Source organism: Eptesicus fuscus, chromosome 1 (assembly GCF_027574615.1).
Source record: "Eptesicus fuscus isolate TK198812 chromosome 1, DD_ASM_mEF_20220401, whole genome shotgun sequence".
NCBI lineage: Eukaryota > Metazoa > Chordata > Mammalia > Chiroptera > Vespertilionidae > Eptesicus > Eptesicus fuscus.
Window position 1 is genome coordinate 125322674 of NC_072473.1, and position 18864 is coordinate 125341537.

Below are 18864 nucleotides of genomic sequence, written 5' to 3' on the forward strand. Positions count from 1 at the left end.
ACCTCAAGGCCTAACCGATAATTAGCATATTCCTCTCTTATTAGGATACCTAGAATAGGCAAATTTACAAAGACAGAAAGTAGAATAGAGGTTACCAGGGGCTCACTGGTCTTTCTCACAAACTCAGCGATCAGAAATGAACTGCTAGTGTCTGGAATGCCTATGCACTTGCTTCTATTTTGTTATAGATTCACTTCCCTTTTCTGTTCTCTGGAGACAGAGCACAGCTGGTCCAGCATCCTTTCTTTATAAGAGTGTTTTCTTCTACAAGTTTCCCAAGGGCCATTACTAAGTGTGAAAAACATTGGGAAGATCACAGCACATTTGTATATGAGTCACTTTCCATCTGCATATGGTTAAGTGCACTTACAGCGCCATTTTTATCAAACAGAAAGGCAAAATAAAGCCTTTAATTACTGCTTCACTGGAGATCACTGTTTCCAGATTCTGAATTGCCTATTATCCTGATGTATAGGAGGGCAGAAGTGTTTTCTCAAAAGTATATAGGGCGCCTGGCTGGCATGGCTCAGTGGTTGAGCATCGAACTATGAATCAGGAGGTCACGGTTCGATTCCCAGTTTGATTTCTGGTCAGGGCACATAAGTGGGTTGCGGGCTCCATCCCCAGTAGAGGGCATGCAGGAGGCAGGCAATCAATGATCCTCTCTTATCATTGATGATTTTATCTCTCCCTCTCCCTTGCTCTCAGAGATCAATGTGTGTGTGTGTGTGTGTGTGTGTGTGTGTGTGTGTGTGTGTGTGTGTATAAAGTATATAAAGTCACATTGCCTTGAACATTGTCCAAGATCCCTTTTCAAAATTTCATAGTTCAAACAGAGATTCTCTCTGGAGAATTATTTCTAGAGTTCCTACATTTTACTTTATTTTATTTTTAAAATTTATTGATTGTCGACAGTATTACAGGTGTTCCCCTATTTCCCCCACCTTTTCCCCCACCACCTAGGCCCCACCCCACCCCAGGCCTTCCCCACACTATTTATTGTCTGTGTGTATGAGCTGCGCATATATGCATATTAAGTCCTTCGGTTAATCTTTTTTAAATTGTGGAATGGGCACAGTTCCAGGTAAAGGGTCTGATAATTGTCAGAGGTACTAAAAGCCCCTTCTCCTCTTCAAAACCCATACTCTCAAAGAGAATCCAAGCTAAAGAGAATAGAAGGGATAGGAGAGGGCAGGAGGGAGAGGTTAGGACTAGAACTGTAAATGGTTCATCAAAGGACAGAAATGTCAGGTCTCTAGCCCAGCCGGCGTGGCCCAGTGGTTGAGCATCGACCTATGAACAGAAGGTCATGGTTCAATTCCTGGTCAGGGCAACATGCCTGGGTTGCAGGCTTGATCCCCAGTGGGGGGTGTGAAGGAGGCAGCCGATCAATGATTCTCTCTCATCGTTGACATTTCTTTCTTTCTCTCTCTCTCTCTTTTTCTCTCAAATAAATAAAAAATATATATATTGTTAAAAAGACATGTCAGGCCAAAACCAGTTTGGCTCAGTGGATAGAGCGTCGGCCTGCGGACTGAAGGGTCCCAGGTTCGATTCCGGTCAAGGGCATGTACCTTGGTTGCGGGCACATCCCCAGTAGGGGGTGTGCAGGAGGCAGCTGATCGATGTTTCTCTCTCATCGATGTTTCTATCTCTCTATCCCTCTCCCTTCCTCTCTATAAAAAATCAATAAAATATATATATTTTTAAAAAGATATGTCAGGTCTCTATCCACTCAGACCCCTATAACAGGAGTCTCCGAAGAGTAAGACATATGCAAAGCCCAGGGCAACCCCACTCAATGGGACTCTTAAGTGACCTTTGGAAGGTTCAGGGGCAGTCAGGGCAGCGCCACCTGTGGTCTGGTGGAGGGAACCATCCAACGTGTGAGTTTTCACAGCTTAGATCTGGATATCCAGGGAACTACACAGCTATTGGGAGCCAATAGGATATCACAACCCTGGTGAAAAGAATGACTGACATTTCCATTTTCCCATGACACATGCCTAAACCCTGGGTACTCTTGAAATACGGTGGCCTCGAAATGGTACAAGGAACTAAATATCGCAGGGAACAATGCCACCTTCAAATGATTTGTTCGCAGTCTAGAAAACACTGCAGCCTATTACAACCAAGTGGCTGTATTAAGATTGCATGGGGCTTTCTGAAGTATATGTTTCCTTCCTAATGAACTCTTAGAATGGAGGTTGGAGTGAAGAATAAGAAGAGTATGAAAAATATAGGATTACCATCTGGATGTAGCTTTCTTCCTCTTCTCTGGAAACAGAATTGGCAAAAAATCTTGCAGAATTAATACCGTTTCTTCCTGGAGAGAGAAAGCTGGTCCGATTGCTAAGAACAAAAATATAGATGAGGTCAAAGCAATGTCTTACAGCTGCTCTGAAAGGCAGCCAGGAACTGACATGGCCCCTGTGGGGTTTCAGCCCTCCCCTTCCAGATACAACTTCCTTCCGGCCAAAGCAATTCTTAAAGCAGTAGAGACTGCCCGGCAGCTTCTGTCCTACTCTGGGGCAAAGGACTCCCAATTCTCAAAGGCGACTTTTTTTCCAGGCCCTCCTCGTGACACAGCTCATGAGCTTTCTAGAAACAGACCAAGGCAGCAGATCATTTAGGAAAAAACCCACTCCTCCTTTGGGGCTCTCTTGTTTCCATTCAAAATAACCAGGAGCCCGGTCAGTGTGTCTCAGTGGTTGAGCGTTGAGCTATGTACCAGGAGGTCACGGTTCGATTCCTGGTCAGGGCACATGCCCAGGTTGCGGGCTTGATCCCCAGTGTGGGGCGTGCAGGAGGCAACCAATCAATGAATCTCATCATTGATGTTTCTCTCTCTTTCCCTCTCCTTTCCTCTCTGAAATCAATAAAAATATATTTCAAAAGAAAAGAGCCTATCTTTGCTGATACCGGACTTGTAGCATGCAAATAAGGTCCGGATCTACAGTACAGCTATTTGTGGCCATGAGGATTGTGCAACAAAGAAGAGTTCTTCAAAGAAAGAGGAACAGGCAAATGTGAAGAGAGAAGTAAACGTGAGAGATGGAGAGAGATTCCTTGGGTTCCCGACAGCATTCTGTTCCTGATTCCAGTATCTTGAGAAGCTGTTATATTCCTTCCTTTGTGACCTACAATCACTTCCGGCTTGTGATCATGAACCCCGTCCCTTCTTTTGCTTAAGCTACATCAAGTGTGCTTCAACCACATTTCACGGAAGAGGCCTAACACCAAGACTGGGAGTGTCTGTGCTGAATGAGGCCCCTTGGAGCAATCAGAGACTTACCAAGGCACAGTGTGGGTCCTGGTTAGACAGGCATGTTCCCGGATGGTAGAGAGGTTTCTCAGGTCTAGCGGAGGTGGCCGTGCTACAAGATAACACACACAATATCCGGGAGGGTAAGTTCTCAGGAGTTCAAGGCCAGACTCTAAAGACTATAAAACTCTGACATTGCACTTCGCTAGCACATCAAATGCAAATGGACGAATAAGCAAGCACCGATGACGAGTGTGGATTTCACTGTCCTACTCTTTCCTGCCTCACTGGAAGCAGAGAGAGGACAACTACTGAGCAAATGGTCACATGACCAGCTGGAGGTGACAATGAGGCCAGACACTTAGTCAATACACACTTAGTAAGGACTCATTATACTATGTCAGGCGTGGTTCTAAGTCAGGGGTGGGGAACCTTTTTCTCTGCCAAGGGCCCTTTGGATATTCATAACATCATTCGTGGGCCATACAGAATTATCAACTTAAAAATTAGCCTGCTGCCCGGCTGGTGTGGCTCAGTGGTTGAGCGCCGAGCTATGAGCCAGGAGGTCACGGTTTGATTCCCAGTCAGGGCACGTGCCCGGGTTGCGGGCTCAATCCCCAGTGGGGTGTGCAGGAGGCAGCTGAGCCATGTTTCTCTCTCATCGTTGATGTTTCTATCTCTCCCTTTCCCTTCCTCTCTGAAATCCATAGAAATATATTTTTTAAAAATTAAATAAAATTTAAAATTCAGTTTCTCAGTTGCACTAGCCACACAAAGTTCTGTTGGACAGCATTGCTGGAGAAAATTAACCGGACAAAAGGATACTATCTACCTCCAAGTTACAGGTCCCTGCTAAATAGTTTCTGACCAGAATGAATGGTTATTTCCTCTGAACCTCGTAAGACAGGGTCTGTTCTCCTATTTAGTACAGACTTCATAATTCTTCTTCTTCTTCCAGATGTTTTTTCTATATCTTCTTTCCTCTCAGACTGAAAAACCCTCCTTGCTTTCTCATCTTCGCATCCCACCCCGTGCCCAGAATAGCACTATACACCCTGTAAAGGTGATTTGACTCAAATTGAACGGGTGAGACTGGAAGGGACCAGACATGAGTAAGGGATTTAGTTACCAGCTTTGGGCACGACCGCCCAAAGGTTTTCCCCAAGGGCAAAGAGGGGGGGAATGTACCAGATGTGAGGGTCTGAGATCAGGCACGGTACCGAATATATCCTGGGAATCAAACTACGGCCCGCGGGCCACATGCGGGTGTTTTTGCCGTTTTGTTTTTTTACTTCAAAATAAGATACGTGCAGTGTGCATAGGAATTTGTTCATAGTATTTTTTTAAACTATAGTCCGGCCCTCCAACGGTCTGAGGGACAGTGAACTGGCCCCCTGTATAAAAAGTTTGAGGACCCCTGATTTAGGGAGCTCTGTGCACACAAGAGGCAGACTGTTCACCTGAAACAACTCAGCTGCTAGGCATGCACAGGACACTGAATGGTAAGTTGTAGATGATCAGGTCTGACATTCAGAAATCAGTGCCAGCCCTGGCTGGTGAGGCTCAGCTGGTTGAGCAGCAATCGCCCCACGCACCCAAGAAAAGCTGCCAGTTTGATTCCTGGTCAGGGCACATGCCCACATTGCGGGCTCAATCCCCAGTAGAGGGCGAATAGGAGGTAGCCCATTGATGTTTCCCTCTCTCTCCCTCTTCCTTCCTCTCTCTCTCAAATCAATAAAAACATATATTTTAAAAAAAGAAATTAGTGGCCCTAACCGGTTTGGCTCAGTGGATAGAGCATCAGCCTGTGCACGGAAGGGTCCCAGGTTCGATTCCGGTCAAGGGCATGTACCTTGGTTGCGGGCACATCCCCAGTGGGGGGTGTGCAGGAGGCAGCTGATCGATGTTTTGTTTCTCTATCATCGATGTTTCTAACTCTCTATCCCTCTCCCTTCCTCTCTGTAAAAAAGCAATAAAATATATTTTTAAAAATAAAAATAAAAAAGAAATTAGTGTCAAAGGCCATTCTCGGCTGCCTTGTAGGAAGAGGGCACTGTGAAAGACATTCAGGTGCTGTTTTAAATAAGAGACGCCTTGCCCTAGCTGGTTTGACTCAGTGGATAGAGCGTCGGCCTGCGGACTGAAGGGTCCCAGGTTCGATTCTGGTCAAGGGCATGCACCTTGGTTGCGGGCACATCCCCAGTGGGGGGTGTGCAGGAGGCAGCTGATCGATGTTTCTCTCACCGATGTTTCTAACTATCCCTCTCCCTCTCCCTTCCTCTCTGTAAAAAAAAAAAAAATCAATAAAATATATTTTTAAAAAATAAAATAAATAAAGAGATGCCTGGTAGGTTCCATTCCCATCCACCATCATTTATTTCTGGGCCATTTGCCTCTGGAATGAACTTGGCTTTGGAGGCTGTATTCGCAGGGCCTGTAAATCTGCTGGCTCCTTTTATCATGGTAACCTGGGGCAGCGAGGTTTCCCGGGCCTTCCCATTCAATTCCATTTCTCCTCACCCTGAAACCTGCCAGTCCTCTAGAATGGTTCCTCTAGTGCTTCCTTCCCAGAGAGGGTCAGGAAGGAAACCCCGCATGGCTGCTCCCCTCAACTACACAGCAGGCCCGGCCAAATGGCTTACGTTTCCTCTGAGGCTTGAGATCTCTGTTCACTGGAGGAGGTTCCAGGTCCGCAGGTAGCTTGGGCAGTGGGCTCGCGATGCTTCCTGAGCTCATGGGGATGTAGTCGTCAGGGCTGCACTGGGTTCGGAGACAAGCAGCGGCGATGTGGGGGCCCATGGGCACGTAGCCGTCCTCGGCACTGGCTGATGTCGTGGGGTACATTGGGGAGAACCTGCTCGGCTGCAAAAGAACAGGTACAGGTTGGAAAGCACAGAACAGTCATGGAAACTGCTGACCGGTGGGCAGTGTCATCGATGCACAGGGTTTCGGTTGCCAATGACCCAAGAATAACTCTGAACTTCCTTAGGAAAGTCAGGCGAGCCTCTTACTAGAGCTCTGCTCCTAGACTCATTGTGTGAGGTAGGTGATGACTTTCCTAGCTCTGATGCTGGAAGACAGACGGTTATGAATGGATGCAAATGCTTTCAGTACAGAGTGATGCCTTCAGAGAGTCTACATCTGCTGCCCGCTCACACTGTTTAATAGCAGGGACTCGAGTGTATTGACATTTTGATGTTTTTGGAACTATTTTCCTTAAAGCTGAACATATTGACAAATGGCTATGATTTGCCTTTCTAAATAAAAGGAAACAAAACAAAAATTTAAAAAATAAAAAATCAAGTGATGCTTTTAGTAGCTACCCCGAGTCAGGCAGGTATCTGAACCATTAGAACCGGCAGCGTCCTTACAGAATACCAAGTCCCGCAGTTTCTAAACAAATTCAAGCCTTAAGGGGAGACTGGAACGGTCCTCGGAGATTCAGAGTGTCAAAAAGACTTCAAGGGCTTAACGGAACTCAAAGGGCCAAACTCACCAAATTTAAACTCAGCCGCTTGTCTCGGTGTCTTAAGGATTGGCCTTCTACATCAGCTGTAAGAAACAAGATGGAGTGGTGAGATATTCAGGACAACATCCCTTTAAACTAGGGTCCAGGCCGGGCCAGCGTGGCTCAGTGGTTGAGCATCAACCTACAAACCAGGAGGTCATGGTTCGATTCCGAGTCAGGGCACATGCCCGGGTTACAGGCTTGATCCCCAGTGGGGAGCATGCAGGAGGCAGCCGATCAATGATTCTCTCTCATCATTGATGTTTCTCTCTCTCTCCCTCTCCCTCTCCCTTCCTCTCTGAAATGAATAAAAATATTTAACAATTAATCAATCAATGAACAAACTAGGGTCCAAGAACCTATGCACTGTGGGACCCTGACCTCAGCTCCCAAGAGGCAGAGAAGCGTAAGTTTCTATATAGCAAGTCTAGTTGGGCAGTCAGAACAAATGGAAATCAGACCAGATCTGGAAGAAGTTTGAGTATGATAGCTTTAGTTGTCTCGGTGAGTTAGGAAGAGATGTGGCATGTGGATTTTGTGCAGCAATAGTCAGCTACTCAGGTCCAGGCATGGAGAGAGAGGACAGTTGAATTAAGACCAAATTAGAAACTTGTCAGATGGGTGTGACATAAAAATGTAGACTACTAGTTGAACTGAAAGAGATGTCCATGCCCTAACGGGTTTGGCTCAGTGGATAGAGCGTCGGCCTGTGGACTGAAGGGTCCCAGGTTCGATTCCGGTCGGGGGCATGTGCCTTGGTTGCGGGCGCATCCCCAGTGGAGGATGTGCAGGAGGCAGCTGATCGATGTTTCTCTCTCATCGATGTTTCTAACTCTCTATCCCTCTCCCTTCCTCTCTAAAAAAATCAATAAAATATATATTTTTTTTAAAAAAAGAAAGAGATGTCCATTAAAAAAATGTAAAGTTTAAAAAAAAGAAGAAAAAATTGTAAAATATTAAAAGATCAGAAAATAAAGTTAGTAACCAGAAGCAAGGAGGCATCGATCGGACTATCGGGCCTCAGAGGGAGGATAGGGGGGGGGGAGGGGGAGAGTGGGGGGAGGGGGAGAGTTCAACCAAAGGACCTGGATGCATGCATATAAGCCGATCCAACGGTTAAGTTCAACAGGGGAGTGGGGCATGCGTGGGGCGAGGGGGGGGATGGGAATGGGGGGATGAGGACAAATATGTGACACCTTAATCAATAAAGAAATATAAAGTAAAAAAAAAAAAAAAAAAAAGAAAATAAAGTTAGTGATCAACATGGAGTTGCTGACTTTTTATTGTGCTAAGAACATTAAGAACAAAACTTGAACTTATACCCATCACCATTATTTAATAGAAATATATTTAAAATGTTTGTAACTATGTAAAAAAAAAATAATAAGAGGGGATGTCTGTAAGGCAGCAGGATACATGGGTCTAGACCAGGAATGGGGGACCTTTTTCCTGCCAAGGGAAATTTGGATATTTATAACTTCACGGCCACACAAAATTATCAACTTAAAAATGAGCCTGCTGTATTTGGTCAAACATTTAACTAACTCACCCCTAATGCCTTGGCAGGGCCAGACCAAAGGATTTCTCAGGCCTTATACAGTCCTCAGGCCGAATGTTCCCCACTCTTGGTCTGGACTCCAATCCTATATAATAAAGAGCTAATATGCTAATTAGACCGAACAGCAGAACGACTGTCCGGACGACCGTCCGGACGACCTTCTGGATGAACCTGGAGCTGTGAGGGCCGAGCCCCTTGCATGAATTTCGACTCTAGTGAGATATAATGTTTGGGAATTAGCAGTTTAAAGATGTCAACCAAAACCCTAAGAGTAGATGAGATTCTCTAGGTTGCAAATGTTAAGTGTAAAACCCAGCGAGTCCCAATATTCAAAGAGCAGGAAGATGAGCAGTGGCTCATTCCAATGGTGCAATCGCAGGGTAATGAGGCAAGTCAGGGGCGGGGCCTTCCCGCCTAAGGAAGGAGAGAACGGCCAACAATGCTGACTGCTGGTGGCAAGCGGACCAGAGCCACGTGTCCCCTGAGAAACTGGAGATGTCAAAGGTCAGGCTGTCTCTGAGAAATAAACCAGAGTCAACATCATCTTAAAGGGAGAGAATAACTCCCATCTCCGAAAGATGTGATGGAGATTGATGGAATTAAGGATGTGTATTATGCCGAAGCCGGTTTGGCTCAGTGGATGGAGCGTCGGCCTGTGGACTGAAAGGTCCCAGGTTCGATTCCGGTCAGGGGCATGTACCTTGGTTGGGGACAGTAGGGGGGGGTGTGCAGGAGGCAGCTGATCGGTGTTTCTCTATCATCGATGTTTCTAGCTCTCTATCCCTCTCTCTTCCTCTCTGTAAAAAAATCAATAAAATATACTTTAAAAAAAAAGAATGTGTATTATATATGCACATATATGTACATATGTATGCTTCTATGTCTTGGAGGCTGCAGAAGTACCGGAGGGTAAAAGCTACTCTGCAGTCAGACTGTATAGTTTAAAATCTCTACTCCCACCACTGATTAGCTGTGTGACACTGGATAAGGTACTTACACTCTCTGTGTCTCAATTTTGTAATCTGTAAAATCAGACCAATAATAGAATCTATAGCATAGGACTGCTGGAAAGGTTAGATGCGTTAGTGCACATGAAGGACCTACTACAGTGCCTGGAATGCATAAAGTACTTAGATCCTAGAAATCATTATGGATGTTGTTGATAAAGAATAAGTGAACACAGTCCCCTAACTCCCTTTCCATGACCAGATCCCTACTGATGTCACCAAATAATACCAATATAAAGAAAACTCTGCCTGTCCGGTGTGGCTCAGTTGGTTGAGTGTAGTCCCACGCACCAGGAGGTCACAGTTCAATTCCCGGTCAGGGCACATGCCCGGGCTGCAGGTTGTATCCCCAGTGTGGGGCGTGCAGGAGGCAGCCAATCAATGATTCTCTCATCATTGATGTTTCTCTCTCTCTCTCTCTCTCTCCCTCTCTCTCTCTATTTTTTTTAAAAAAGTGGAGCCAAGCTTCTCTGTACCTCAATATTTGCATCCAACACTTACCTTTCCAGGTTCTCACGTTATCTAAACCAGAGAGGGAGATCCTTCTTGGTGCCGCAGTGCATTCTGGCTTTCTGATGCTGCCGTGCCCACTCCACAGCAGCTGCTCCTCTTGGCGCCGTTCAGAGAGATGAATTGGCTTAGGCGGGCGGGGAGGTGGCGTGTTGGACACAAGGTCTAGTTCTTTTACCCCGTAGGGTAAGGAGCGTTGGTTCTTGTCTACCTGAAGGGTGGGATTTAAGGAAGTTTCCAGCAATGGTGAGGGAAAGTGGTCCCTGGCTGGCCCATTGATATCTCTGCTCCAGGTCAGGGCAGCCTGAGGCCTTGTGGGAGGTGCCTCCTGAGACCCATTCCTCTGGGCTGAGGGGTGGACCAGGTTAATGTAGGGCAGCGGCTGCAGGCCATCAATGAAAACATCGTCGAATGAAGTCTGTTCCAATGAACGGTCTGAGTTCGACCAGCTGTCACATCTGGTGGGTAAACTGAGGGAAGAAAAGCATAAACATTTGACTGCAATGGAGCAGGTGCCTGGCCGCTGTGGTAGGTCCCACAGCGACACTGCTGATACGGACTTGGCAGAAGTCTGAAGGAGAAAGCCACCCGCCCACCACAAAACCCAGGGGGCCTCACTCCCCGATCCCCAACAATCAGCTTTTATTTGACTTCTATAGCTACATTCCCTCTACAACCCTCAGCCACACCAACCCCTGGATGCAAAAAAAAAAAAAAAAATAGTTGGCTTTTGTTTGTTTTTTTCTTTCTTTTTTTTTTTTTAAATTTCTTTATTGATTAAGGTATCACATATTTGTCCTCGTCCCCCCATTCCCATCCCACCCCACTCCCCACACATGCCCCCACCCCCCTGTTGTCCTTAACCACCGGTTAGGCTCATATGCCTGCACACAAGTCCTTTGGTTGATCTCTCCCTTTACCCCCACCCTCCCCTACCCTCCCCCCGAGGCCCGACAGTCTGATCCATGCCTCCTTGTTTGTTTTTTTTCATATGAAAATGCAAGGTTAGCCCTAACCGGTTTGGCTCAGTGGATGGAGCGTCGGCCTGTGGACTCCAGGGTCCCAGGTTCGATTCCGGTCAAGGGCATGTACCTTGGTTGTGGGCACATCCCCAGTAGGGCATGTGCAGGAGGCAGCTGATCAATGTTTCTCTCTCATCGATGTTTCTAACTCTCTATCCCTCTCCCTTCCTCTTTGTAAAAAAATCAATGAAATATATTTTTTTTAAAAAAGAAAATGCAAGGTTAGAAGTGAAAGCCACAATGCTGAAATCTATGACTCATTTTGTTGAGTGTAACGCATGCTTCACCCTTCATAGCGGTTGACAGTGATCTGGCCCCACCTTATCAGTCGCAGGAAGAGAATTGAGGGCACATACACCCACTAGGAGATGCTAAACGGGCTGACTTGGGCAGGCGCACTGAGCATATCTCAGTGACAGGCCCTGCAAGAGGAGGCAGCGTGGGCTCTGCAAACAGAGGAGAGTGCGTGGGAGAGGCCTGGCTCAGAGAGTCCGGCGCATGAGCATACCTGGCGTGGTGCAGTCTTCCACTCTCACAGTTGGACAGAATCAGATAATCAGGAAGGAAGAGCAACTCTGACTCACTTCTGGTTTCCTCAGTGGCTATGGTATTAGAGTGTGGGTCATCTCTTGGCAAGGGGGAGCTGACAGCATGGGCGGTGTGAAGGAAGCTGGCAGGGGCTGGCTGGAGGGAGGAGGGCGTGTGAGTGAGGCTCTCCACGGAATCTGCTGGAGGAATCATTTCCCAGGTTAACGGTTAGGAATGGCTATAACACTCACTAGCAATTTCTCAAACAGCATTTAAAGAAGCCAAATAGAAGATGCAAATCACAGCTGGTGTTTGTACTGATGGAGGAGACCATTTCCCCAAGCTATAAACAATGTCTGGGAAAGAGGGCCAATGTTCCAAGAGTGAAGTGTTGAATCAATTAAGAGAAAGAAAAAAAAAAAACACCCCAAGCATTCATGGTATAAAAATCTGCAGTTAAATAGTCTACACACAGCTTCTTTATGGCCTTCAGCCTCAGGCCTGCATCGCTATTTATTCACTCAAAAAATATAAATAAATATATATATATATATACACACACACACACACATATATATATATTTATGCATGTCGGATACATATGTATGTACTATGTATGTACTTACATATGCATTTTTATGTGTATATACACTGAGTGGCCAGATTATTATGATCTCTGAACACATAATAATCTGGCCACTCAGTGTATATCCTATATAATAAAAGGCTAATATGCAAATTGTCCCCACGACCAGGAGTTCGACCAGCAGGCAGGCCGGCCAACTGCCCATGTCCCCACCCCCTGGCCAGGCTGTCCGGACCCCACCCATGCATGAATTCATGCACCGGGCCTTTAATCTATCTATCTATCTATCTATCTATCTATCTATCACACACACACACACACACACACACACACACACAGTGTGGCCAGATTATTATGCGTTCAGAGATCACAATAATCTGGCCACGCAGTGTATGTACACATGTATAGATAGATGTCTATGTCTACAGGAATAGGCAAAAGTAGATTTACAGTTGTGAGCATGCAAAACTTAGTTTATTCTTTTTTTTAAATATATATTTTTTTATTGATTTTAGAGAGAAAGGGAGAGGGAGAGATAAAAACATCAATGATGAGAGAGAATCATTGATCAGCTGCCTCCTGCACACTCCACACTGGGGATCGAGCCCGCAACCTGGGTATATGCCCTGAACGGAAATCGAATCGTGACCTCCTGGTTCATAGGTTGACGCTCAACCACTAAGCCATGCTGGCCGGGCAAATTTATTCTTGTATTATTATTTATTCTTATATATTTTCCATGCAAACAACTTTAAACTAGTTTTGCCCACCCCTCAATATAGAACACCTACTTTGCACCTAATATAGGCCCAGAACTGTTTTAACTCTGCCAATACAGCCGAGACAAAGACTTTGCCCTTACTGTCCACCCCAGGAGACAGACAAGTAACACATAAATAAAGAACACTGTTGATGATAGAGTGTTAATGACGTAGAAGGAAAAGGAAGGGGAAAATGGGGTGTTGTGATGGTTAGTGAAGCCCACATTTCTCAAGGAGCATAACATTCAGAAACTCCCAACGAAAAGCCTGCTTTTATTTCTCCTTTGAACCAAGTTGGCAGGAGTTCAGAACTCCGGAGGCAGAGTGACTCAGAACGGCCCGGGTTCAAGTCCAGGCTCTACTGTCTAGCTGTTGTGAACGTGGGCAATTGAGCTTCCTGCTCCGAGTAGTTTCCTTCTCGGTACAGTGGAGACGCAGAAGGGATCCAGGATCAGCCGAGCTAATGTGCAAAAGCATTTAACAGAGCTCCTGGCCAGAGTCTGCACTAGGTGCTGACTGCCTGTGCTGCCGGAGACAGAACCACACGCTATGTGTGAAAAGCCACAGAGAGCCCTTTGGGTGTGGTTCTCCAGTGAAGAGGACTCTGCCCTTACATCCTTCTAAAAACGCAGGGGAGATCCAGGGAATAAAAGAGGTCATAGGGGGTTTCTGGCTTCCTCCAACTTCGTGCCAGAGCTTTCCATTTCCTGCCTGGGACCTTCCTCATTCCTGTTCCTCTTTGAATATTAGGAAACATGTTATGTACCTCTGTTTTAGGATAACGCCTGGGTGAGGAAAGAGAGAGAGGAAACACAGAACATGACACACAAATATATATCTAGTTTGGGCTGAAGGTAGGGTGGCGAAGAGTGAGCGACACGGCTGGAGGGAGTCTGCTTGCTCGCCATGAGAGCGTCCAGCTAGGGCGCATTCACTGCCACTCGCTAATAAGCTTCATCTGTTGTAGCAAGGACAAAGAGCTCGCCCGTCACTTCATTTCCTTTTATCTGAGTGCTGTCAAAGCTCAACAATGTGCCTGAATAGCCTCACTTAATAAGCTTCCCTGGTTCCATGGAAAAAAGAAAAAAAAAAAGGCCCTAGCTGGTTTGGCTTAGTGGCTAGAGCGTCGACCTGTGGACTGAAGGGTCCCGGGTTCCATTCCAGTCAAGGGCACATGATGCCCAGGTTGCAGGCTCCATCCCCAGTAGGGGGCGTGCAGGAGGCAGCCAATCAATGATTCTCATCATGGATGCTTCTATCTCTCTCTCCCTTCCTCTCTGAAATCAATAATAATATGTGTTTTTTTAAAAAGGGGCGGGGGGTGGGGGGGACTTGGTCCTGAAGAAACACTTTCACAGGCTTGTTGCAGAGATGCAGCTCTGACTCTCCACCGCCACCTAGCGTTGAATGTAGGTACTTCAGCGGCTGAGGCTAAGCATACAGTGACAATGGAAATGTTGAAGCAACTGTTGACCACAGGATTCAGAAGTTTGTTGTCTACCAGACTAAGGGTACAAGAAATCAGATGGGCCCGGCCAGTGTTGCTCAGTGGTTGAGCGTCGACCTATGAACTAGGAGGTCACAGTTCGATTCCCCGTCAGGGCAGTGTCCGGGATGTGGGATTGATCCCGTGTGGGGCGTGCAGGAGGCAGCCAATCGATGATTCTCTCATCATTGATGTGTCTCTCTCTCTCCCCCTCTCCCTTCCTCTCTGAAATCAATAAAAGTATTTTTTTTTAAGAAATCAGATGGTTTGAGGATCAGGGCATGCTGCTCGACACAAAACCCATGAAGGGGAGTGAATTGTAATCCTAGGGGCATTACACTTGATATATTACATAGAAAGGGCAGTGTGTGTGTGTGTGTGTGTGTGTGTGTGTGTGTAAGAGAGCATGAGAAAATAAAGAGAGAAGGAGAAAGAGCCTTATGAATCACTTGCTCCCACTGCACAGAAATGGCCCAGAATTAACGTGGGACAAATTTCCCTTACACGGACCTTGAGCCAATTGGAGATCTGAGGAATTCTTCCATGCCTATAATAAGTAGCCAAGTTCTATCTTTCTACCATCTAGTCCTAAGCAATACAATAGGTAACAGAGAAGCTGGAGTTCCACGAGTTTTTGAAAGATGGTGATACTAATATTTCTAAAGAATTAGCAGCAGCAGCACGGGAAAAGTCAGCGCTCTACAGGACATCCTCACCCTCATTTTACTTTCACTGAACACATTCTCTGTGGCTTATGACAGCAAAGGCCCAGAGCGGCTTCGAAGCCATTGAAGTCCATAATGCTCAGTGTGTGGTACATTTGGACCTGAAGTTAAAATCAGGTGAGCCGGGCCCTAACCGGTTTGGCTCAGTGGATAGAGCGTCGGCCTGCGACTGAAAGGTCCCAGGTTCGATTCCGGTCAAGGGCATGGACCTTGGTTGCGGGCACATCCCCTGTGGGAGGTGTGCGGGAGGCGGCTGATCGATGTTTCTCTCCCATCGATGTTTCTAACTTTCTATCCCTCTCCCTTTCTCTCTGTAAAAAATCAATAAAATATATATTTTTTTAAAAATCAGGTGAGCCCGGCCGTTAAAATCAGGTGTGGCTCAGTGGTTGAGTATAGACCCATGAACCAGGAGGTCACGGTTCCATTCCCGGTCAGGGCACATGTCTAGGTTGCAGGCTCCATCCCCAGTAGGGGGCGTGCAGGAGGCAGCCGATCCATGATTCTCTCTCATCACTGATGTTTCTCTCTCTCTCCCTCTCTCCCTTCCTCTCCGAAATCAATACAAATCTATTTTAAAAAATCAGGTCAAAGGGAGAAATTTCTGGGACTGTAGTTGGTGGGTGGAAACAGTTCTGATATACATTAGCCGGCCACCCCTTCAGCCCCGGGAACGCGGACTCTGCTCTCACCTGCACCATCCTCCAGGTGGCCGAGGTTGCAGACTTGGCTGATGCTGTGTACCCACACCTGCATTTCTTCCTCGGTCTTGGCCACCAGATAGAACGTACGAGAAGTAGTCTTCACGATGAACACGAAGTTATTCTGGAATTCCTTCCGCACGAAGCCAGGGCCCGCATGCTTCCACACCGCACACTCGCTGAGGTCTATCACACGGATGGGCTTGCTCGAGTGCTTGTTCCTGTAATACTCCAGGACGTCGGGGTTGCCACTCATGCGGCCCCGCCGGAGGACGAACCAGCGCTTGCGCCAGGCCTGCAGAGAGGCAAGTCAAACAAGGAGTTACTGGACCCGTTGCTCCTGCTTCTCACTCTGCCAAGCGCCTATTTCATGACAAGGACAGCAAAAGGAGGTCAGTCGGCCATTCGGACAATGAAAGGCAAGTCCACCCTGTTTGGATTAAAGGACTAGTGCGCCATCTTCAAGTCTGCTTTATTCTCTTGTTGTTATTAATCCCCACCCGAAGGTATTTTCCCGTTGCTTTTTAGAGAGAGTGGAAGGGAAGGGGAGAGACAGAGACAGAGAGAGAGAGAGAGAGAGAGAGAGAGAGAGAAACAACGATGTGAGCCCTAGCCGGTTTGGCTCAGTGGATAGTGTTGGCCTATGGACTGAAGGGTCCCGGGTTCGATTCTGGTCAAAGGGCACATGCCCAGGTTGGGGGCTCGGTCCCTAGTAGGGGGTGTGCAGGTGGCAGCGGATCAATCATTCTCTTTCACCATATGTTTCCATCTCTTTCTCCCTCTCCTATCCTCTCTGAAATCAATAAAAAAAAAATTTTTTTTAAAGAAACATTGATGTGCCGAAACCGGTTTGGCTCAGTGGATAGAGTGTCGGCCTGCGGACTCAAAGGTCCCGGGTTCGATTCCAGTCAAGGGCATGTACCTTGGTTGCGGGCACATGCCCAGTAGGGGGTGTGCAAGAGGCAGCTGATCGATGTTTCTCTCTCATTGATGTTTCTAACTCTCTATCCCTCTCCCTTCCTCTCTGTAAAAAATCAATAAAATATATTTAAAAAAAAAAAAAGAAACATTGATGTGATAGAGACACATCAATTGGTTGCCTCCTGCATGGACCCTGAGGGGATTGGGGGATCGAGCTTGCAACGGAGGTACAAGCCCTTGACCGGAATCGAACCCATGCTCTATCCATTGAGCCAAACCGGCTGGGTGTCAAGTCTGCTTTATTCAATGATGATAGGATGGGTCATTTGGGGGGAGTGTAGTAATAGGATTCCCACCCACAGGTTGAAGGACCAGAATTATACAATCAATGCAGCAAAGGCAAGTAATATAAATGTATTTAGGCTCATGCCCCAAAACACACACAACACCTTATTAAAGAACAAAAAGGAAGCTTTCGTATCATTATCTATCTCAACCCCAAAGCCAATATCATACACTAAAATCACATGCAAATCATGAGGGCTCACCATTGTCAGTATTATCTGACATTGTTATATAACTTCTAGAGAATTGCTGAATCAGAAAAATCATACACATTGGAGAGGAGAGAGGATTGATGTTGATGATTGTCTTTCTATAATACCCCCAAGATGATTAAAATACAAATAGAGTTCTAAGAGAATTAAGTAACACGTGGCCAGTTAGGTTTCTTATGTGAGAACACTATGTCCTAAGTCTTTTACCACAACCCCTTTAATCTCCCAAACTATACTATAGGAGATATTCCTATTTTATGTCCATGTTATGTCTGAAAAAATCTGAGATGAACTAACGTGCCCACGGTCATACAGCTAACGGTGCTATAAGGAATGGGTTTGAACTCAAGTGAGGGTCAAAGGATCAGTAATGAATGTGAAATAAAAAAGTATAGAGGGTCTACAACCAATTCTTTCTGATGTGTGACTGTAACGGGGAGAAACTCTGGGCCCAAGGAATTATTTTTTAAATGTGGAAGGCACACACATTCCCCCCACCACCGCCACCTAAATCACAGTGTTTCTCAGCCACAGAATGAAATAGGACATCTGCAAACAAATGAGTTTTGCTTGTCAGAAAGGCTAGGAGTCAGGAGGGCCAGGAATTGTGTGGCTTGCAACCCTCAGCGCCCCGTTGAGAACCACTGTACAATTGGAAGGAACTTTCCTTCGTGCAGTAAAAATCTTAGAAAGAGCCCATCTTGAGATAAGATGATCCGACACAGCTTAGTACGTGCTCAAGAAAGAAAAGACCCTGGCCAGTGCGGTTCAGTTGGTTGGACATCACCCCATGCATCAAAAGGTTGCTGGTTCCATTACGGGTCAGGGCACAGGCTCGGGTTGTGGGCTGGATCCCCATTAAGGGGTGTGCAGGAGGTAGCCAATTGATGCTTTGCTCTCACATCGATGTTTCTCTCTCTCCCTCTCCTTTCCTCTCTTTCTAAAAAAAAAAAAAAAATTAATAAAAATACTGGGGTTCGGGGGAGAGACTGAAACCAACGCTTACTGTTTTGCATGCCACTGGAGCTACTGAGGAGGAACTTAAGCCTCTGTGGCTCCCCACTCACCCTTGACCTAGAATGTTTGCTGCAGACAGTCCCAAGAAGATGTGCAAATTCCAACGGATAGCTAAGCTCCCTTTTGGGGTATGAGGCCTGGGGAAAGAGGTATTTGCCAGTGACCACAGCCACACTAATTTTGTCATTGTTGTTGTTAATCCTCACCTGAGGATATCTTTCCCATTGATTTTGAGAGAGGGTGGAAGAGAGAGGGAAAGACAGAGAGAAACACATCGACGGGTTGCCTCCTGCACCTGCCCCGACCAGGAATCGAACCCGGGACCCTGGAGTCTACAGGCTGACGCTCTATCCACGGAGCCAAACCGGCTAGGGCCATAGCCACACCATTCTGAGGAGTCCTCAGTATCTGTAAACCTCCGTGCTGTGTCCTGGAGGGAGGGAGAAAGAAGTGAGGATGCTCCTCGAGTCCCTTATCTTTTCCGTTCGGTGCCCTTTGCTCAGTGGCCGCCACCTGGCCAGCCTGCGGCCGGCACGTGGCTTGCTCTCTGCTTGAGAGAATGGAGCACAGGCCAAGGGAACAGGCTGACGGGCCGACAGCGGGGGGGGGGGGGGCCGATGTTGCAGTTGGCAAATGCAAGTGGAGAGATTTATGCTCTGTGGTTTGCGCTTCTGTGCAGTGGCATGTGTGACAGCAGGAAGTGCGGGGTTCT

The 18864-nt window shown here is 46.7% G+C and overlaps 1 protein-coding gene across 3 annotated transcripts in view; it reads right to left on the reverse strand.

Moving 5' to 3' along the window:
* Positions 1–18864, reverse strand: part of GAB3 (GRB2 associated binding protein 3) — an 80334-nt gene that overhangs the window by 7115 nt on the left and 54355 nt on the right. For 2 of the 3 annotated variants that reach the window (XM_054713527.1, XM_054713534.1), the window contains exons 2-8: positions 15649–15952; positions 11379–11598; positions 9840–10318; positions 6762–6817; positions 5908–6127; positions 3296–3377; positions 2250–2352 (exon numbers count right to left, since the gene is read on the reverse strand). In XM_054713527.1, coding sequence (XP_054569502.1) covers positions 2250–2352; positions 3296–3377; positions 5908–6127; positions 6762–6817; positions 9840–10318; positions 11379–11598; positions 15649–15952 — 1464 coding nt within the window. The remainder of the gene's footprint in view (positions 1–2249; positions 2353–3295; positions 3378–5907; positions 6128–6761; positions 6818–9839; positions 10319–11378; positions 11599–15648; positions 15953–18864) is intronic. The other variant, XM_054713518.1, reaches the window with a different exon arrangement.